The sequence below is a fragment of the Falco peregrinus genome, chromosome 10, assembly GCF_023634155.1.
Source record: "Falco peregrinus isolate bFalPer1 chromosome 10, bFalPer1.pri, whole genome shotgun sequence".
Lineage (NCBI taxonomy): Eukaryota > Metazoa > Chordata > Aves > Falconiformes > Falconidae > Falco > Falco peregrinus.
Window position 1 is genome coordinate 76,698 of NC_073730.1, and position 17,964 is coordinate 94,661.

General features: G+C 40.9%; 2 protein-coding genes across 6 annotated transcripts in view; one reads left to right on the forward strand and one right to left on the reverse strand.

Moving 5' to 3' along the window:
- GPSM2 (G protein signaling modulator 2) overlaps window positions 1-5,337 on the forward strand; it is a 30,898-nt gene extending 25,561 nt beyond the window's left edge. For 3 of the 4 annotated variants that reach the window (XM_055815587.1, XM_027793334.2, XM_027793332.2), the window contains 4 exons: window positions 1,591-1,767; window positions 2,564-2,726; window positions 2,862-3,079; window positions 4,739-5,337. In XM_055815587.1, coding sequence (XP_055671562.1) covers window positions 1,591-1,767; window positions 2,564-2,726; window positions 2,862-3,079; window positions 4,739-4,903 — 723 coding nt within the window. In that variant the 3' untranslated portion in view covers window positions 4,904-5,337. The remainder of the gene's footprint in view (window positions 1-1,590; window positions 1,768-2,563; window positions 2,727-2,861; window positions 3,080-4,738) is intronic. The other variant, XM_055815588.1, reaches the window with a different exon arrangement.
- On the reverse strand, window positions 174-17,683 carry CLCC1 (chloride channel CLIC like 1). 2 transcript variants are annotated; one of them, XM_055815590.1, is made up of 12 exons: window positions 17,514-17,683; window positions 16,775-16,915; window positions 14,890-14,985; window positions 13,873-13,980; window positions 12,102-12,323; window positions 10,785-10,925; window positions 9,581-9,674; window positions 8,639-8,736; window positions 8,410-8,556; window positions 7,667-7,864; window positions 6,779-7,026; window positions 174-2,708 (listed from the first exon to the last, which is right to left on the reverse strand). In XM_055815590.1, the coding sequence occupies exons 2-11, from the start codon at window positions 16,904-16,906 to the stop codon at window positions 6,820-6,822; spliced, it is 1,443 nt and encodes a 480-aa protein (XP_055671565.1). In that variant the 5' UTR covers window positions 16,907-16,915; window positions 17,514-17,683; the 3' UTR covers window positions 174-2,708; window positions 6,779-6,819. The 2 variants fall into 2 exon arrangements, with proteins under 2 accessions (XP_055671565.1, XP_055671564.1); XM_055815589.1 differs by having other exon boundaries at window positions 7,571-7,864; window positions 17,514-17,682.
- Between the last annotated feature and the right edge of the window lie 281 nt (window positions 17,684-17,964).

Below are 17,964 nucleotides of genomic sequence, written 5' to 3' on the forward strand. Positions count from 1 at the left end.
TCATTTTATGGTACTTAAAATATATGTTGCGTTTTTCACTTTGGGGTTTCAACCAACTTGCAAGCCATCAGGAGTTTCAACATCCAGCGTGAGTAAGGATGCTATTTCAGAAATGCTGAAACTGAGTCACAGATAGGTGAAGTTACCTCTCCCCAAGCTCACAGAAATCTGGAGTTGGTTTTTTTTGATTAAGATACTTGTGTCAATTTTGGGGATTTCCTTCAAGTTCTGTCTGCTGTTAAATGGTGGGCTGGCAGTTCTGCATAAATGTGGCAGTCTGAAATTGCTGGGTTTCCCTCCATACTGCGATATGTAATTCCCATCTCTTCAAGAGATGCAAAGCCTGCCATCGTGTTTATCAAATAGGAAATTAAATCTCAAAGCTCACATCTGGACATCTGGTACAGCTGAAGTCAGCACTGATGCTTAAGAGCCTCCTTAGTGTGCCAGTTTAAAATGACTGTTCCTGTAGTCCAGGGTGAGTCCTCTGCAGGGACCCTCTAAGCTTTTGGCCAGTGTCAGCTGTATTTCCTTACTCTATGAATCTATTCATCTGTGATCTCTTCTAATATACACAGCCTGTGAGTCTGTGCCCTCAATATACAGAAATGTTCCGTGTGGATTTTTGTAATGGCGTAGTACCCTTATTGCAGCTTAGCTCTTATAAAGGGCTTTTTTCAAGATACTCATTGAGTAGATTCTGAAAAGTCATTCCATGTCTCTGATACACAGAACCATGTATGACACTAGCATTATGGTTTGATTGTACAGGATGCTGTTTTCTCAGAGTTGGAATCTATGTGCTGATCCTAAATAAGCCTTTAAAAGGCAAATGTTGCTGAAAGATCTGTGACTGCGCTCACAATTTCTGATGTTGAAATAAGATTATTTTTTTTATTTAGTTATTGTAAGAGTTTGTCACTTACAAAGTGGTTGGTTTCATGGATAATTCTGTTTAATTTAGAAGAGAACTTAGCTTTATCAATCTGACGGATTTTCCCTATCTGATCTGTTCTGTTCTTCAGTGAAACAAATGGTTATTCCCATTTGCTCTTGTGCTGGCTTTCTTTTCCCTCTTACTGTTCAATCTTTACTGGGAATTTTGTGTCTATCAGGGACTTTGTAGAAGGCTGGTAGAGTATCTGGGGTTGTAGAAGGGTTTGTTTCGTTCCAACACTTTGTAAAAATATGGATTTAAGACATTTTTCTTTCCAATTATAAGAATGTCAGGTGGGAAATGAAATAACAGCTGTGTCTGCATTTTAGCATTTACATTAGCTATGTTTCCTGCACTGCAGTCAGCAAGGAAAACTTCAGCATGTTTCATTAAATAAACTATTTGACCACATTTTAATACATTCGATGTCACACTACAGTTCAAAGACTGATGAATAACCTGCTTCAGGTAACAAGAGCTCAGTAATCACAGGTCAAGTAACAGAACCAAAACTTAAGTTTTCACATCCTCGTGGCTGGATAAACTAAGTAATGTAAAGCTGCTTCTTTTTAGCAAGGAAAAGCAGCAGCAAATAAGAGTTAATAGTGTAGGTAAAATCAGGAGGCTTAATTTCATGACTCTTGTTTTCTTAGGTTCAGAACTGGAACAGTGAGATTCTTGCTAAACAGAAACCACTGGCTGCCAAACCTTCAGCAAAACTGCATTTTGTAAATCGACTAAAAGGCAAAAAGTACAAAAAAGGCACCGCTCCCAAAGTTTTGCAGGATGCCAGTAATTCTATTGATCATCGACTTCCAAACTCTCAGAGGGTAGGTTTTGCCAGCTGTGGAGATCATACCCTTTACTAATCTGATCAAAATGATGGAAGACACATTCCTGCAGCTGTCCATTTGTTTTACTTGATTTAAACACTGTGGCTCTGTAAAACCGTGCAGAAAATGCCGTTCTGTGGCTCTCATGGGTGGTGCCAGCTTTAAGCTTTTCCTACGGTTGGAACATTTTTTTCCTGCTGAATTTTCTAAAGTTACAGCTCAGCTTGCACATACATCTTACTTCTAAGTCTCTTCCTGACCCTGCTTCTCCAAACTTAACAAAATCTAATTTTTCAGATTCAGACAGTGGGAGGTATTTTTTACTTACTTTTTAGGTTATTACACTCTTTGACAGAAGTCAGTTAAAAATAATCAAGAACAGTCATTTGATCTAGATGAGTGATGAGGGCTTTTGACCACAGACCTGAGGAAACAATGGAAACTGTTAATTGCTGTTCTTGGGGTTTTTAATCTCATGGGCATTTTGGGTTTTGGCTGAATGGCTGAGGAGGAATAACTCCAGCTCTACTGATCAGAGTACTGCTTCTTTCTATTTCAGGGAATGAAATGTTTCTAATATATTTTACTTCCCAAAAACACTTCCCGTATTATTAGCATTTCCTCTTACGATACATCTCTGCCTATAAAAATGGATGACTAAATAAAAATGCATTTAATGGATTTCAGATATGCAAATATGAACTCATATTACTGGATTGAAACTGTGAGGCCGTTGTCCCAGTTGTAGGTACTCCAGAGTTCAGAATACCCCTAACTCTTCTATCCTTTTCAGAAAAGCAGCCGAGAGACAGTGGCAGATGAAGGGTTCTTTGATCTGCTGAGTCGATTCCAGAGTAACAGGATGGACGATCAGAGATGCTGCTTCCAGGAGAAGAACAGATTCTCAGCTGCTTCAGTGGCAAAATCCTCTACTCCACCTAAAACAATGAGAAAATGTAATTTTTTAAAAGAAAAACCCCTATCTGACTTTTGTCCCTGCCAAATACTATTTTGAAAATGTATTTGCATGCAAGACTTATTATGGAAAGGAACTTATTTCTAGGTTAACTTGTTTTCTTCCTTCTCCATAGCCTTTTCTACTTATGTAGTCTCACCCCACACAGATGAATTTCTAGACCTACTTGCTAGCTCACAGAGTCGCCGGCTAGATGACCAGCGTGCTAGCTTTAGTAATCTGCCTGGACTTCGTCTTAATCAACATGACAGTCAGTCAGTCCTGGGTCACCTCATGGCAAGTAACAACAGAGAACTAGATGATGACTTCTTTGATATATTGATAAAATGCCAGGTATGTTTTTTTACAAAAAATTTTCAGATTCTGAGTCTCTGGGGATTTGATTTGTGCATTCTGCTATTAGGTTTAAGTAAGCCACCTTGTTTATCATGTGGTTTTAAGATACAAAGTGGCAGGTAAGTAAAAACAGAACAAAAAATAAGGGAGTTTCTTTTGGTTGGCTTTTTTTTTGTTTGTGGGTTTTTTCTTGTTTTGTTTTGTTTGCAGTTTCTCTTGTTTAGATTTTTTTCCCCCCAAGTTATCCGTGTATAGTAAGTGTAACTTTGGTATTTATACCATGTTATCCTTTTTAAGTAACAAATGCTGAAAAAGTGAAGGAAAACAAGTGAAGCTATTAAAAGGAACATGTAAAATGATTTTAAGAAAAAGTGTTTAGATCTGGCTTGTTAGGAAGGCACCTGATATCCTAACTTATCAAATGAAAGAATTCAGTATCAAAGTTTTAGTGGTAATAGTGATTACCATTCCAGTCATGTTAGGTTTAAATAATAGTTCATAGCAATATACAAGTGAGGCATCTGTTTGTCAATTACAGCATTGATATATATATATATACTAATTAGTCTAGAAATAATTTAATTTAAAAGACTTGGGTCAATAAGGATCTCAAAATACAAAATTCAGATACCGAGTTCTCCAGAGTTAACCAAGTATGTTAGCTTTTGTGGGGAGCAGCACCTGGAATTGAGTGTTCATCAGCCTGATGAAATACTGTGTTCTGTGTTAGCAGCTTGTCTGTTACTTCTCTGAAGCAAGCAAAGAATCTAGTTGTTAATATGGTACCTTTTGTTGCTTCACATGCACTCTATGTAGCAAATGTAATGCAATAATTGACCCTGCTTATTGAGAAAGGAATAGGAAAATGTAATCCCCTCCATCCTTATAGATGCTACTGCTTTAAACAGAAGCACAAAAGGTGCCTTCTGAGACTTTTTGTCCAGGGTCTGTCCCGCACTGAAAGCCATGCTTTTCCCCGTGTGACCATCTTCCCCTCCAGCCTGTTGCTGTGAGAAATCCCCATTCCCAGCTAAGGCAAAGGGGCTCCTGTAGATGGCTGCAGTCCACAGGCAGGCCCAGGGCAACAGGCCAATGCTTGTAAAATCTGACCAGGAGGAGGTGGCTGCGTGAAAGGAGCACAGAAGCTCTTTCACATCACAGAGATGTTAGTGAACTGCTCTGGAACGTGGTGATGAAAACGTACCAGTTGCTGGAGTTTGGAAGACAACTTTCCCCCAATATTGCCTTTCCAAATCTGACAACAGTGTGGCCATTTTTTACTCCCTGTATAAGGAAAGGAAGACGACCCTATTCCTGTTGCATGAGACTAGAAATACCATGTACTCATCTTAAAATCCCTTTTCTGAACATAGGACACAAATCTCACTCTGTAACAAGAACTACATTGCAGAGTTTATTTTCAGGACGTTTAACTTTGTGGACAAGTGGTTCAGAGAAACCATTTTAGCTACACTTGTACTCTTACTAATTTCATTTGAGAAGTTTAACTTGAAACAAAACTTAGAAATTAAATCCTTATAATAGCTTTAAATCTGAAAACAAAAGCTTCTAGTAACTTTTTACTTATATCATTTGCTTGTTTTATTATATATACTCCTGTAAATATGCATCTTTTATTGCTTGGTCTGGCTGTAGGGTTCCAGACTAGATGATCAAAGATGTGCTCCTCCATCACCTGTGAAAGGACCAACTGTACCAGATGAGGATTTTTTCAGCCTGATTTTGCGATCGCAAGCTAAGAGAATGGATGAACAAAGGGTCCATCTACCCTCAACTATAAAGGGACCAAATTCTAGCTGAACAAACGGGCACGTATTGTACAGTAGCATCTTAGGTATTGTTTTTGTTTGCTGGAAAAACATGCATGCCTTTTTACAGAAGACTGCAATTAATAGTATTGTCTCCTGTCTAATTTTTTTGGTACAAATAGCAGCAGCATCACACTTGTGACCAGTAGTTAGAGCTGCCGCTGCTCTTTGCAGCTGCTTTGAGCAGTGTCTGAGATACAGCAGTCGGTATCCCCCTCATAACTGCCTCTGTAATTTTTCCCAGTCAAGGTAGACTTACTGCTGATGTGTGGATCCTACCATTGTCTTAATCTAGTGTAACACCTAAATTTGTACATTCTTTTTAAAGAAAACTTGATTTTTATTTTTTTCTGATTTGTACCTCCCTGGAAAAAGGTCCTGGTTTCTTATACTTTTTTTAATAATAAAAAAAATTATTGAGACATAGCTTCGGTACTCTGTCTTTCAAACTGTGTTTCTGCAAAGAAACTGATTTTTTTTTTTTTTTAAATCAAACCTTAGTTTTTATTCTGTTTAATACAAAAATAGTCTTTTCAAAACATGCTGGGTTTTTTGGGTAGTATTTAGTTAAGTGTTTCCTGTATTACTCAGCACAGTTTTACAACCAAAAGAATTTTCTAAGATGATACACTTTTTTTAAGTAACAGCTGCCAGTGCTGTTCTGTAGATCATGTGGGACACATCCTGCACCAGGGAATCACAGGGGTGGTAGGTACTTGGCATGAACTACCATGGATGTCAGGTAATTCCTGCAGTAATTGAATGTAAAATGTTACTGGCAGTAAATATATGTATGCTGCTTATTACCTGACCTCAGCTACTCCTCCTCTTGGTACAGACATGCTGTGCTGAGGTAGTTCTCAGGAACCCTGAGGGCTGCATGTTGTTTTTAAGCATAGGTATCTTGAGTTAAAAACCACTGGTTTTACCACCAAAGGTGGCAAACTGTTCACTTCAGGTATTTACAAATGAAGTGACGTCATTTTTTTGTTGAAGTATTATACCCCTAGAGGAGAACCTGCAGCTAATTTTAGCTTCAGTGTAAAATGGCATTGTAAGAATAGTCAGATGTAGGCTGCATATAATTAAAAGTATTTTACAATTACTGAGTTTTACAAACCTTCTCTTGCAGCTTTTTTAGCACTGAAATTGAATCCTACTGCAACTAAAACTGTCTTCCTGCTTTTAAGGAGAAATGCCTGAATATTCTGCCAAAAAGCATGTGTTACCATCAGTTTATTGCGCTGATCTCTGGTACTTGGTGCTATTCCCTGTTCAGCTCTGAACTGCCCTAAAAAACATGTGATACAACATCAGCTTCTCACTCCTCTGGAAATTACTAAACTAAAAGAAAATCAAGCTGTCCTAAAACCGAGCTGACAAGCAAAACACTGATTTTAAAGAATATAAACAAAGATAGACCTCAGGACTATCTTGTAGACCTCAGAATAGCTGCAGTCTTACATGGAACGGAAACTTGCAAGTTTCTTCAGGCTGTGTGAGTCACCTGACTGGGCTTGCATTTTGCTGTATCAAGAGTATCGGTGCTTTTCCACTGCCGAGCATCTAGTTTTTACTAAAACTTAGTACATGAACTTGATTTCAAACAAAAGCCAACACCCCGCAAGTGGTTTTCTTTGCCACTTAAAGTGGTATTATCGTACTTTTTACTTACACATCTATCTCAAATTCCAGAAACAGCAGGTATACTTGTTCTTGGTTTTTAAAACCCCACCTCACAGGTATGCATGCTAATGCTCTGACGCAAGATGAGTTCCTATCAGGTCACTGACATTCTCTTTTCTGCATTTGAGAGCTACCGCACAACTAGCAAGTATGTGACAACTGAAGATTAGATGATACTTACAGCAACGGCTTACAGGGCTTCCTTAGTCTCCTTCCTGTAAGTCACAGGAACTGCTTTTTCTTTGCTTCACATGGTTCCATTGCAGAACTTTTCCCTTCTAGGTTTTTATTAGGATCACAGTTTTCTCCAGTCTCTCGCTCTGCTTTGCCTGTCTCCTGTTTCTGCTGCTCAAGTGCATGTCCTTCAGTAAGGTTTTCAGCTGTGATAGTTTCTAGTCTACAAACTTCAGACTCAGAGTGCAACCTGTTCTGTAAAAATTAATAAGAAGCTATTAAGAAAGCAATCCAAAGTGATGGCATCTAGTGCTTCAGGTGCATCTCAGCTCAATGGCCAGAACCACCCCAAAGCCATGACCGCTGTCTTTTTTTCCTGGGGAAGCAATACATGTAAACAAGCACAATCTAGAGTGTAAGTCTGTTTTTAATGTTCTACAGTTTACAAAAAAAGTCAGCACTGCTTTTTTTTCCCCCGCCTTTCTTCTGTGGGTAATTGTGTCAACCAGGTTGACATAAGTACTGATCTCTCAAAATATAACTTATTTAAGTCTTTGATGTAGAGGGTTTTTAATTCAGTAGTTTCCTGCCAGAGTGAGCAACTGCACAGTGTTTTTCCAGAACAAAACATGCCCAAGACACCTCTACCAAACTGTTCTAAAGGACGTACCTTGTAGTTCCCCTAATCTACTCTCTCCCCAGACTCTGGGTTAGGCTTGTTGTTTAAACATGTTCTAGCAGGTGACATTAAAACACATTTAATTTAATCCCAGCTCAAAGAGCACCAGGACTAACATACACCAGGTTCTGGTTTGTGAGACTCTTCTACTTGCTTGTCTGGCTCATTGCCTGTATGCACAACATCAGGACTTCTGCTGCCATTTCCTGCTCTTACAGGAGCAGCTCCTCTGTTATAAGGTCCTCTGCAAATGCAAGGAGGCTTCTGCAAATAACAGCCATCTGATTTACTCCCATCGTATTGCCCAAAGTCTATTTTCTCCTGTTGACTGTCAGGTGAAGGAAGGCTCTTCTTCTGAAAAGATGTTAAGTATCTTAACATAGACACTGATGATCCTGCACCATAGCAGAAAGCCTGCAGGGGGGGAAAGGAGAAAGCAAAATATTTGCAGTTTATGTTTTTCACACAGAATTCAAAATCATGTGTCTGAAAAGCACTGAGAGAAAACCTTGGGTGATCAAAACGCCTACAGTAAAATTCAAGGTTTCTGCAGTCTGAGCACACTACAGGCTGCCAGACTGGATGTAGTTCATCTTGGTGCTACAGTAAAGATGTTAAAGGCTCTAACTCAATGCTTGGTGTACAAAATGCCAATAATATACATCCCTGTGTAATAATGGGAACCAAGCTGCAATAAACTGTCAGAGAATCTTAAGATTTTAACCAGTCTAACATTTTATCCTGCTTGTGAGATGTGGTTTAAATAGAAACTTAACCTATTTGAATTGCTAAACCAACTGTACTATGAAGATTTTGTCAAGAAAAATCCCTTGTAGAAATAATTTTGTGCATGCTAAGAAATCTGTTCAGTAGTACAAGATATCATAGATAATTATAAATAAGTTTAGTATATAAAAAATAAAACAGAGCTTTTAAATATAAGAGAAATGTATACAAACCACAACAGACAAAGCCATCATAATTAGCACTGGAACCTGCAGAATAAATGGTATCTCCTTCATAAGTGCTTTGATGAATTCACCAATACCTTGTCCTATGTGCTTTAGAGGCTCAGTTACAAAGTTGGTGAAAGTAACTGTGAATGCCTAGAAAAATACAAATAGAAAAATAATGTAGTCATTGATTACAAAGTTAAGCATAAATGGGCTCTTTGGGCTTGGTGTATACCTTTGTCGGTGGAACCAGCAAAACAGGATTTACTAGCAGAGTTTCATAGTACTTTTGACAGGGATCATCCTGAAAAGTCCATTTACTTCTGAGCCATTCTGTAGACAAAGCACAGACATGTTTTTACTACTTGTAAAAAATATATTTTATGACACAGTAGCCATACAGAATAGTAAGCTATACAGTATATACAGAAATTAGCATTTCAATTATAGATGTAAGAAAACCTTTCCAGATATGGTTCAAAGCTCAGATTTTGCTTCCTAGATTTCAAGGGACTATTTTAGTTATAAGCAGAAAGCCTTACTCCTTAAGGGGACTTGTAAGTTATAAACAAGTAATTTATGACATCAGTGTTTCTGTAGTTTGATTTTAGTGCAGTCAGAACATAAACCATAGAAATCAGACATGAACAGAGCAACCACAATCAATTATAAAGGAAAGACCATAATCAGCACTCATTAAGAGTTGCCACCATTAATCTACATGCTGTAGCAATGGATAACAAATAATGGGTAATAAATTCAGCTTTCTCTCTAAAATAGTAACACTTGAGTAAGTAGTTAAAGATCTAATTTCTGAAGTTCATTGTACTTGCAGGCCTGCCAGATGGAAAAAAAATACATTTTTTCTTGAATTCTGCCCTCCTACCTTCAATAAAGGGCACTGAATGGTACTGGGAGAGGGCAGTTGAGGAAACACTCACAGGGTATGATATAAGGAAAAGTAGTAACACCATCACATGCTCTAAGCACGGTTTTGTGATCAGCTCTTCTCCCAAGGCCTAGAAAATAAAGTCTTGTAGAGTGGAAAAATGGCACAACTACATATTCATGTATTGCTGAAGAAAAGTCAATGAAGAAATCAGAGTATTCTTGGATACTATTACTGAATATTTTGTGATCTTAAATACTATTACAAAATAATGAAACAAATATTTACCAATAAGACTTTCCCCCCAGTCCAACTTCTCAGCACAGATATTATCAAACTTCCCCATTTTCGCAATTTCTGCTTGATGCTGCGCAAAGGCCAGCTGCAAAAGGATAGGAATTATTTGTAAAATGCAAAACAAGGTGGCCCTGGACACAGAACACCTGTGTCCACGTAGCACTGCCCCTGAGCTAACAATGTCTGATTTTAGCAGGTTTGAGATAATTACCCTGGTAAATCTGTATTAAGAGAAGTTTGCTACCTGAACAATTTAAGAGTTACATTTTAAGAACTTCCTGGGAATGGATAAACACTACCGAGATGGCTCCCTCTGAGTTACTCTCCAAACAGAGTCTGAATTACTAAAAGAGCAGACTTCAACATTCAAAGGTACAAGTTCAGGGTGAAAGTAATCTGGTGACATCTTGTTTCCTTAAAGCTCCAGGATTAAAACCAGAGACAGCTGCCATGCAGTTACTAATTAAAAACATCAGGACATACTCTTATTTTTTTTATTTGAAAAAATACCTGTATTCATTATAATTTTGCCTTAGAGTTTGCAACTGATAATCAAACAGAAAAAGTTAAGTAATCTGTTGAACTCCTGACATTCTTCACTGGCTCAATCAAAGCCCTCCGCATGGCAGTCCACTTGTGCTCAAGAGCCACCCCACCCTGGCACTCTGCTATTCCCAGGTGTGACAAGCTGCAGTTAAATGCTGAAGACAAGACTGAGGACCAAGATTTTGTGGCTGGGCTATGACCTAGTAGCATAAATTCCTCCTCATTAAAACCAATACCAGTGCACAGTCAGACACTTGTATCATCAACAAGGTATTGATAGCTCGTCCATCTCACATTAGTTTCAGCGAGGAAATCTTAAGGAAAAACTCCCCACAGTAAATTTTTGTAAGACTTTTCTACCAAACTGCTTTAGACATTTTACGTCTCCCTTGTCCATGCAGTAAAATCACAGTTCTACTGCTTTATGAATTTTGTGCACCTCTGTGACCGGATAAAAGTTGGCAGGGTTTCTTTTACTCTTTAAGCCTAATACACCTGTCCACATGCAAAATAAAATGTTGATCCCTTTATTTACTTTGCTGTCGATTATTGCTTTATATAAACTCACTAAAGGAACTAAATAACCATGATTCCCTCATAACTGTGGAATTTTAAGACTAAAAGACATTAAGATTTCAGAACAACTTACCTTATACAAGTAAAGCCAATTCCATGCAAAACTGATGGGTAAACTTACTAATAAAAGTCGTTTTACTTGAAAAAACCAATGAATAGGTGTCCAGAGCTCTGTAGCTATTACAATTACAATGCACACTAAGCACAAGAGTATCTGAAAGAGAGAATAGGAAAAAATTATGATCCAGATTGGGAATTTTCCAAGCTTACTACCAGTAAGGAACATGAAGGAACTTCCAACTTTTGTTTTTACTAGCATCATTTACACAGAACAGCTGAGATAATTTTTCCTTACTTTCACAGCATATCTACAGCAGTACCAAGGCAGAAAAGTGTCACACTATTATTAGTAGGAGTCATTCCTACCACAGCCTTACATTGCAGTTGCTCGTTTCTTTCTTGTCATATTTACTCTTTTCTTCCTTATGTTACCTACCATGCTTTAAAATTATAATTGGTTAATTTACTGCTTGAGTAGTATGTGCCTGGGAACACCTGCTGCCAGCTCCTGCAGTTTGGTGAAGTAACAAAGTTACAGTTTGGGTAAAAGCAGGAAGACGTCAGAGAAGCACTTCACAGTCTCTTTCTGTTCCAGGACCCCTAACAGCAAGGCTATGCCACCGGCCGCTTGCTTTTCTCATTTGGCTTCCATTGACCCCCTCAAAACTAGACAGGCTACTTTCAAGATTATGTCAGCATAAAATGTTAGCACATTCTGAATTGTAAAGATTTATTCAGAGAGCTTCAGCTTATTACAGATCCTTAGCTCTTGTAATTCCATTTTAGAGAACATGACATTTTCACAGTCGCATTCTGCTCCTCTCCAACACTAAAATTTCTTTTCCCCACAAAATTCACAAAAACCTCTAGCTTGGTAAGAACTCAAATATCTACTTGTCTCAATATAAATATATTCCAGCTCCTGCAGAAGCTGACAGCTTCAGCATCTATTTGACTGAGAGACAAATCTAGAAAATTTGTAACGCACGAGTTGTCAGTTTAAGTGGCAACGAAGTACTGGAGTCTAATGAGTCACACAACACAGATATAAAGCAGAAAGAGAAAAAAGAAAGCACATCAGAAAACACCACAAAGCTACAATAAGAAAAGATGACCACAGGAATAAAAACCCTGAGTTCTTCCTCCAAGTGAATATATCACCTCTGCCTCCAGCAACCATGAAACAAAAAGTGACTCCCTGCAAGTACAGTGGAAAGTACTGCTTTACACGTGGAGTTGACATGGTAATATTCAGTGCCTAGACTTGCACAAAGAAACTGGAGAAAACGGCAATTCAAAAACAACAAAACCCCCTTTCTTCTTCTCTTACCAGAAACATAGTATACAGATCAATTCCAAAACTGTCTTCAAATCTCCAGTGCCAAGCTTCATAATCATGGTGCTTAAAATTGACCAAAATATCACTAAGTGCATCATCCACAGCACCTGACTGCCAAGTCTCCTCATTGAGAAACCTGAGGATCTCCAAATATGTCTGTTTTGTAAGGATGATCTCAGCATCATAATGGACATGGCCCACATTTTCTTCAGGCTGCATTAAAAGCAATAATGGTTAAATAATGGTTAATAATAATTGTTATGAGTAATAGTTAAAAGCTGCTTATTGGAAATAGAAGTACAAATGAAAAACTGTGTCCCTAGCCAAAAATATGATTATATACCCTTCATTGTACAAACAAAAACCTGTATCCCTAGCCAAAAATCCGATTATATACCCTTCATTATGTAGCAGCACCTTTTTGAAGCAGACTACAGGATGAAGGCATGGGACAGGGTGCACACTGATTCTATAACCTTTTTGTTCATTCTTCTAAACTACATAAAACACAAATTCAGCTGGTTTCTACTAGTCTAATTCTACGCAAAATCCTAAAAAAAAAATGAAGTGAGTTATCTCACCTGTTACTGAAATTTTAGAACCACTTCTCATTAACAAGTAATTACGAATGCGCTATGTGTGCCTTGATCATGGCTAGGTAATACAGATAGAAGCCATTAAATACTGAAATAAGAAATCTTACATCGCCAGGTATGATTTCTTTGTTAAATTTAATTTCAGTTACTGCCAAAAATTTATTCCCCTATCTCTGAATAGAAAAAAAAATATCTCCAAAGACAATATAACAAAGAAAGTAGTAAAGTGATTCTTATATGCAAACTCTAATAAGCTGCTATTCCTAGATGGTTCACATGGTAGAGTCTAAAACAAAGGCCTAAAAGGTCTACTACAAACAAACAAACAAAATCTGGCTCTTTCAAGTTTAACAACCATTAGCATGAACTGAACAGGCTGCATCCCAGCAACAGATATGTAGATACATACTCTGAAATCACGTCTTCCTTTGGATGCTTTATAGACCAAACAGCAACTGTCCTGAGCAAACACTACGAACCAACAGCAACACTGGATGCATATACCTCTATCATTTTTTTCCTTGGCAATTTAGTTCCCTTCATTTTAATTTAAAGTACTTGATAACTGTGAAAACCACATGAAGTAGTAATACAGATTCTACTCTGCCCTGGTGAGGCTGTATCTGGGGACACTGTGTCCAGTTCTGGGCTCCCCAGTTCAAGACAGACAGGGGACTACTTGAGAGGGCAGGTCCGGGGGAGGGCTACACAGATGATGAGGGGCTGGGGCATCCCCCTTATGGGCAAAGGCTGAGAGAGCTGGGGCTGTTCAGCCTGGAGAAGAGAAGGCTGAGAGAGGATCTCATCAACGTCTACAAATACCTTAAGGGCAAGTGTTAATAGGACGGGGCCAGGCTCTGTTCATGGTGCCCAGCGACAGGACAAGGCAACGGGCACCAACTGTAACACGGGAATTCCCATCTGAATATGAGGAAGAATTTCTTTACCTTGAGGGTGTCAGAGCCCCAGCACAAGCTGCCCAGAGAGGCTGGGCAGTCTCCTTCTCTGGAGACATTCAAACCCACCTGGACGCAATTGTGGGCAACCTCCTCCAGGTGATGCTGCTTTAGCAGGGGGGTGGACAAGATGGTCTCCAGAGGTCCCTTCCAGCCCTGACCATGCTGTGATTCTGTGCATTAATTTTTAATGACTGCTCAAATACTTACAAGGCCTAGTTTTCCAGCTTCATTTAAAATCTTATTCAAGTATCGCTTAAAAATATAAAAGCTACGGCTTTCACGTAATTTTGCATTCCTCTTCTCACAATCTGCAATCTGCAATATAAAGACACTTTTATTCACTTCTTGCTCAAACCAGCTTGTTCATAGCAGAAACCCCCCCCCTACCAACACATTAAAGTCAGGATTAACAGAGGTGTATTTCTTTAGTTCAGCAATAATCCCACAATGAGTACAACCAGATAAAAAGTGTAAGCAGTCACTGAAGATAGTCCTTTCCATGGGACTCGCCAGTACTGGACAGTTCAATCTGCTCATAATGTGGTTTGAATACTAACCTCAGGAAGACTAGAAAAAACTAAAGATCTGGATCTCCTTAAATTTTAAGTTTACATGAGGAAAAAAAAAAGTAACTGTAAAAAGTACTAAGTAGTTAAACTAACATTATAATGACATAGCCCATTGGGTCTCCAAATGGCTGAGGGAAGTGAGAGCCCAAGTAGCCACACAAGCATCACCGCATCCTCCTGATCTCAGAAGAAGCAGCAGCATGGGGGTCTTACAGCAGCTTCTGAGAGCTGCAGCACGGCACATTACGGCCAGCCACAAATGTGTTCTCTATGCCTACAACCCACCCCTTAAAATCCAACAGAACTGAAAAACTTGAAAATGGAAGGTCAGGTTTCTTGGCTTTTGGGCAGCAGGATGTAACATCGGCACCGCATGTTTAAACTGCTGACACTGGACAGAAGCGTGTAGCTCCTATCAACTTCTGTTACACTGTAAAATGTTTCAGGAAACTGACCTTGGTAGGCAGAGCAGCAATTCAGAATTGAATTCAAACTACTTCCAGCCTCTCCTCTGCATAAAGAGGTTCCCCTACATAACGCACAGTGTCTTGCAAGTTATGCCAGCAATTCACCTGTTCTATACTATCCAGAAAAGCATCATCAGAAAGCACGAACTGTAAAAGGCTGGAAAATATTCTGAAGTTCCATAACAAACCTTCTGTTGCAAGGAATCTAATTCCCTGGCACAGCTCGGCAAGATTTCAGTACTGACTGTATCCACAGCATTATCCTGAGAGTCATGATAGTTTGCCTAAAATTACACAAGAAAAAAGACATATTTTTAGAACCAAAGAATGTGATCAACATGCCATGTTGCACTTCTATAGTCAGATCACTTCAGGTAAAAGGAGCAAAGGAGCTAAAAACTGAGTATTGGTCTTTGCTGCTAACACTCTCCCAGTGATACTCCAGCTGGCCTCTCTGCTGTTATTTTAGGCTCCAAATATACAATTGCTGTAAGTTTATCTAAATGCGTGCTGCCTTCAAAAGGTGAGGTCTTGCCCTGCCCTCCCCCATCTGCCCTTTCCCCTCCTCTGAGTGTTGGTGCACCATGCGGTGCATCAGATTAGATAACTGGACTGGTTAAAAACTGACTCAGCAAGCAAAGAGGCAGTTTGTCATCCAGACAAATTCCCAATCCAGCTGGCCATGCAGCTAGCCAGACTGAAGGTAAACACAAAACCTCATTCTCAGCTGCATGCCTATCCTTTCCTGTTCCCCCTTCACTCTGAAACATCCCATTTTTTCCTGTTGATTGCTCAGACTTAGCTTTAGCAGTGCTTCTTTTAAACAACCAGGCATGCACATTGAGGGAAGTCTCCAAAAGGAAGTGCAACATCACACAAATCAGTGCACTCAGGCTGGTAGGAAGTTTGGTTTTGAGGACTTGGTTGGCTCACACAGCCTGCCTACCTAAAATCTCTCACAGCACAGCAGAAAAGAAATCCTGAAAAGATGGATTAGCCCGAAGCAGTTGTTTTTCTCCTTTAAGATGCAGTTCTATTTTCATAGGAGACAACAGTAAAACTCCTAATTTTTTTTCATAAAAGCTGAAGCAGTTGAGCACCAAGTTCAAAAGCTCCAAAGCTTGCTGCTTAGCTTTAGGGATGCTAATGACTGTCCGGGGAAGTTGGGGCAGGTGCAGGCTGAGGAGGAACTCTATGGAGAGAAATAATGCAGTCTGCATTTTTTTAAGCTTCAGAAAATTATGTTCTGAAGTGTTAAATGGTATTGTTCAAGACTGCAAAAACAAACCTAAAAGCTGAAGAATGACAAAAAATCAAGGGTGCCCATACAATCAACCACAGTTTACAGTGCCATATGTAATGGATAATACGCATCTCATGATACACATCCACCCCTCATATAAGACAAGTGAAATGATTCACCTTGTTAAAACTAGCTTTTCATATTTGATCTTCTCCTCAGTGTTCATGAATTATTAACAGTACAGAGTACAGCACTCAATCCCTATTCTGATCATTCTTCTGAAAACTCAGACGCCCAGCAATATAGAACAACATTGGCTTTCATAATACACTCACACAACAAATGGGGTTTATTCCCATACTGCTGGGGAACTGGATAATTCAAGTAAAATATAACCATTAACATGAATTCCCTCAACTTTTATCAGCTAGGAACTTAATTTTCAAGACAGCACTATACTTGAGAAACTAGCAAGCGCTGCTTAACACAGTACTTCTCAGAGAAATAACTTGTGGAGCCACAACCTGCATAATGAATGACCACCTGTGGAAAGACAAAAGCATGGCTGCTGTGACTTGATCAGCGTGCAATGAAACGCCTCAGTAAAAGGCCCTAAGCTAATTATCTACAATAATACAGATTGCTATTTTTTCCCCTGCAGTTTTAACAATGGCTACACAACATTCTCCTGCAGATATAAACTTGTAAGACCTTAAAAAGACCATAACTATCGTTTTCTAATGTCATGATTTAAAGGCAGTCTTTCAACAGTGTGCGGCTCAAGCACCATTCGGAAGAGGCACCTATTTGTGTGTCCCTTCTTTTTCTACCTTGTAAGGTCTTCTCATTGTTCCCGATGCTGCATCGTAATTGAGCATATCTGTGGGGTCGATCCACTCATCGTCTTGAACTTTACCGCTCCCTAGTAGAACAGCTGCACACAACACCAAAGGCAACCACATCCTGTATCGCTAAATATAACAAGAAACTCGGGTATTTAGTTCACGATGTAACAGACTACAAAAACCCTGAACCAACGTTGCAACATGAAAAAGTATTCTCCACTGTTGTTTAAAAACCCTGTTCTCCATTAAGTAGGTTAAACATCACCGAGGTGTCTTTTTGCTAAAGACAACACCGGCAAGAGCATGCAACAACCCCAGCGCATTACCAGGGCGGCTGGATGCAGCTGGCGGCAGTTACCCGCGGGCGTGGCCACCACAACCCAGCGCAGCCCCCCCAGCCTTGGGACAGGGCCCCAGCGCCATTGCGGCCACAGAAACGCCCCAGCAAGGCTACAAGGGCCGCGGGGGGGGGGGGGGGGGGGGGGGGCGGGAAGGCCTGCAAGGACAGGCCCCGCCCGGCCAACAGCCAGGGCGCTGGTACCGACGTGCCCGAGGCCGCCCGCCACCGGCCCCGCTCCCCGGCCGGCAGTGCCGCAGGCCACCCGCCGCCAGCACGGGTAGAGCCACGCAACGGGAAGCCCCATACGCGCTTCTCCCGCTCCCTCGCCGACCCCGGAGCTGCAGGAGCGGTGCCGCCCGCCCGCTCGCCCCCCGGCCCGCTCACCGCGACGAACGCGCTGGGCCCAGACGCGCGGGTTCCAGTCGGGGGCCCCGCGGCCCGCAGCGTGGCCTCCCCGGTACCAGAAGGGCTGCCCCGGTCTACCTGCCCACCCCGGAGCCGCCCCGCCTGCGCAGGGCCCCGGCGGGCTCGGCGGGGCGGGGCCACGCGCTTGTCCTTGCCCCTCGCGCCGGCGTTTCCGTCGCCCGGCCCCGCCCCGCCCCGCCGCTCCGGGGCGGTGACAAGGCCGCCCTGCGGGCGAAGCAGCGGGCGGAGGCTCCTCACGGCGGAGTGGGCCGGCGCGCGAGCACCGCTCCGCAGCGGACGCCCGGGGCGATTCGGTGCCAGCCGCCGGGGCAGCGCCGCGCCAGCACCACTCCGGGCCCCGCGGATGTTGTCTTCGTCCCTGCCCGCAGGCGGAGGGAGGGGGTTCTCAAGGAGAGAGCGAACAAGGGCA

Excerpts from the sequence above, each read along its gene's own strand:
- CLCC1 (XM_055815589.1), bottom strand. The coding sequence starts at position 16,906 with ATGTGGTTGCCTTTGGTGTTGTGTGCAGCTGTTCTACTAGGGAGCGGT. Across the intron at positions 13,981-14,889 it reads TAGATTCCTTGCAACAGAAG|ATTGCAGATTGTGAGAAGAG; the intron begins GTTTGTTATGGA and ends TTTATATTGCAG. Across the intron at positions 8,737-9,580 it reads CTGGGGGGAAAGTCTTATTG|AATGGCTCAGAAGTAAATGG; the intron begins GTAAATATTTGT and ends CTTTGTCTACAG.